The following is a 2,733-nucleotide window of genomic DNA, read 5'->3' as shown; positions in this document are numbered from 1 at the left end:
TCTCTTATTTTGTTTTTACCCTTTTTTTTCTACTATGGACCTTTTTTGTGTCTGGAATAAAGATTGATTGATTGATTGAAATAAAGAAGTGGATGACTTTGAAATTAGGCACAAATGTGACATCCCAGCTTTCAGCAGAATGATAAAAAGTCACGATTACCATTAAAAATCACTGAGAACATTTGATCTTGCATCTGTACAGTCGTTTTAAAAACAACGGACTGTATTATAGTGTATTATAGTGTTAATTGCTAACAACAGAAAGACGCCACAGGCTTCTGTTTGCGGAGGAAATCAACTCAGAGCAGCTGTGTCATGACCAGAGCATGATTTGTGGACAGTGGGAGACTCATTAACACGAGGCGAGCTTTCTCTGCAGTTGACATCATCGTCCTTTCAAGCCTGTCGACCATGAACCGTTACCATCTGTCCAAAACACCAGCTCTTGGCTGAATTCGCCATGAATGCACCCACCGAGATGTCCGTGCAAGATAATGAAAACGAGGCGGCGAAAAGAGTAGGGGGGTAATGTAGGATGGGTGACACCTTCAGCATGATGACATCATCCTCAGGTATCAATAAAGTGGCGCAGCAGCTTTGTGTTCAGCCTCTCATCCAGCTGACTGCTACGCTGATCTCTCTTCTTGCGTTTCCCAGGCTGAAGTCTAGGGGCTCTGTTTCATGCGAGGCAGTGTCATGTATTCCCACCCCCACTGACTGTGTACGGACAACTGGGCTGTTTTTATTTGAAGCCTTGCAATGACTACAGCTCCTCTCAGCTTGACACAGATCAGCCTGGGCAGAGCTACAAAACGACGATCACAACAGCCAGTTTGAAAAAGATAAGTACACATAGATATTTGGAAACCCCCCCACCTCCAATGCTATAATTAGATTCAAGCACAGCTTTCCATCCAAAACAGCTGCATTCCTACAGCCRCCATGAAACCATCTGATTCTGCTTATTTCTGGAACAAATGTGTCCCTACAGTGCCGAGCTTTATCTTTAAATAAATACATGAACGTCACAGGTTATGACACATAATGACACAGATACAAAAATCGAACCTTTTATCCAAGAAGGGAATGACAATGTTTACATGATGACTCAAAAAAATAGGGAAATGTTTATGTTTTACATAGCTACACGAGATGTTAAAGTGCAGTAAATGGGTGAAACTCCTAAAAAAAAGCAATATAAGATTAAAATAATGACCCCCCTCCACTAGCCAAGCTGGAAAACAAAGATAACCGAAAACCTGCTGAGCAAAATCTACGCTGATACAATAATCTCATTTTCACCGCAATTTTTTTTGCGCAACATCCTCTGAACCGCAAAAAAAAAAAGATACTCAGCTACTTCATAATCCTCCCTGAGAGCTCCATTTAGACGCTGCAGCCGGATAATTCAATACAAAAAACATTGGACCTCTGTAATATCATCGCAGATCGTAAAAAGAAAAAAAAAGTTGATGAATGTATGAATAAATGCTGCTAACTACCGGATGATGTAATGGCTTCTTTATCCAGTGCGAAATTCACATCTTTTGTTAGCACAATTATGGCGTACCTGACACGACAATGTTTTGGGGGTAATATGTGTGAAAATAGCACAATGTGTCATGTTTGTGTGACGGTTTTATGCCAGGACTCAACACATCAGCGCAGTCTACTGCTGTTATTGTGCAAAATGGACCCCTTCTTTCTACCTACTGCCGAGCTCGCAGGCTAACTTACTACCCCATCCCCCATGTTTGTGTCTGTCAAGCGCTAATAGCGCCGAGACTACCTGCAAAAAAAAATCGCACTTTCGTACGACATAATGATGATATAAATGTCAGTTGATATTTTGAAAGCCAGTGTTAAAGACTCTTGGAAGTTTCCCCTCGACTGACATATTCCATAAAACTTACTTCAGCCCCAATCCGTGGAGATGTTGCCCTATTAATCGTATGACATCTTCCTCCGCTTGCGATAGTCGTTTCTTCTTCTTCAGCGAGCCGACCTCCGATGTCGAAGTCCCCGAACAGGGCCCGACTGAAGAGCCGTTGCTGGTACCGACACCGTTACTGTTGTCTGTGTTGGACAGAAGCCCATTGGAATGGGCTCCTCCACCGCTACCACCAACCGAAGAAGACTCCCCGTTTTGTGCGCTGTTTAGGCAGGGAAGCTCCGCGGATTCTTGTCCCTGTCCTGCCCCGTTCGACTGCATACTGCTGCTAAGGTTGTTAACGACACTTCGGTTGAAGTGGATGGCCGAGGTGGTTTGAGAGTGTGTAGCAAGTCCCAAGACAACACYAGAGAGGCCTGTTCCAACTGCTGAAGCCCCGGGCTCTCCTGCTCCCTCCGCCGCCGAGGCTCGGTGCTTCTTCCGCGGGGGCGGCGACGCTCCGCCGGTGTCCGAGTCGGAGGAGGAGGAAGCGGAGGCCAGAGTTTCCTCACCGAGAGCGGCCGTGGTTAGAAGCCGACGGAGCTCCGGGTGGGAAATGAAGGTTACGCTTCCAGACTTCAAGGCCTCGTTGTCGGGCTGGGAGCGTACTGTCAGTTAGTCCGTTTTTGTTGATGTTTCTCCCCAAACAGCTGCAACTCTAATGGAGTCCCGACGCCCTGACGTAACCGGACATTCCTACACTTGCAGGCTTCCGGGTAGAATTAGAATAATAACTTTACGACCACATAACTCCTAACGTTATATTTCAAACTAATATAATATAATATAATATAATATAATAT

At 45.0% G+C, this 2,733-nt stretch overlaps 1 protein-coding gene across 1 annotated transcript in view; it reads right to left on the bottom strand.

Annotated features, from left to right (window-relative positions):
- Nucleotides 1-2,595, bottom strand: part of LOC106520050 (WD repeat-containing protein 26) — a gene marked incomplete in the record, with an annotated part of 16,278 nt that extends 13,683 nt beyond the window's left edge. The window contains 1 exon segment of the mRNA XM_014011965.1: nucleotides 1,914-2,595. Coding sequence (XP_013867419.1) covers nucleotides 1,914-2,212 — 299 coding nt within the window.
- Nucleotides 2,596-2,733: the final 138 nt, after the last annotated feature.

The sequence above is a fragment of the Austrofundulus limnaeus genome, unplaced genomic scaffold (assembly GCF_001266775.1).
Source record: "Austrofundulus limnaeus strain Quisiro unplaced genomic scaffold, Austrofundulus_limnaeus-1.0 Scaffold86, whole genome shotgun sequence".
Classification (NCBI taxonomy): Eukaryota; Metazoa; Chordata; class Actinopteri; order Cyprinodontiformes; family Rivulidae; genus Austrofundulus; species Austrofundulus limnaeus.
Note: the sequence above shows the minus strand (reverse complement) of the source record. Positions and strands in the feature narration are given on the sequence as shown.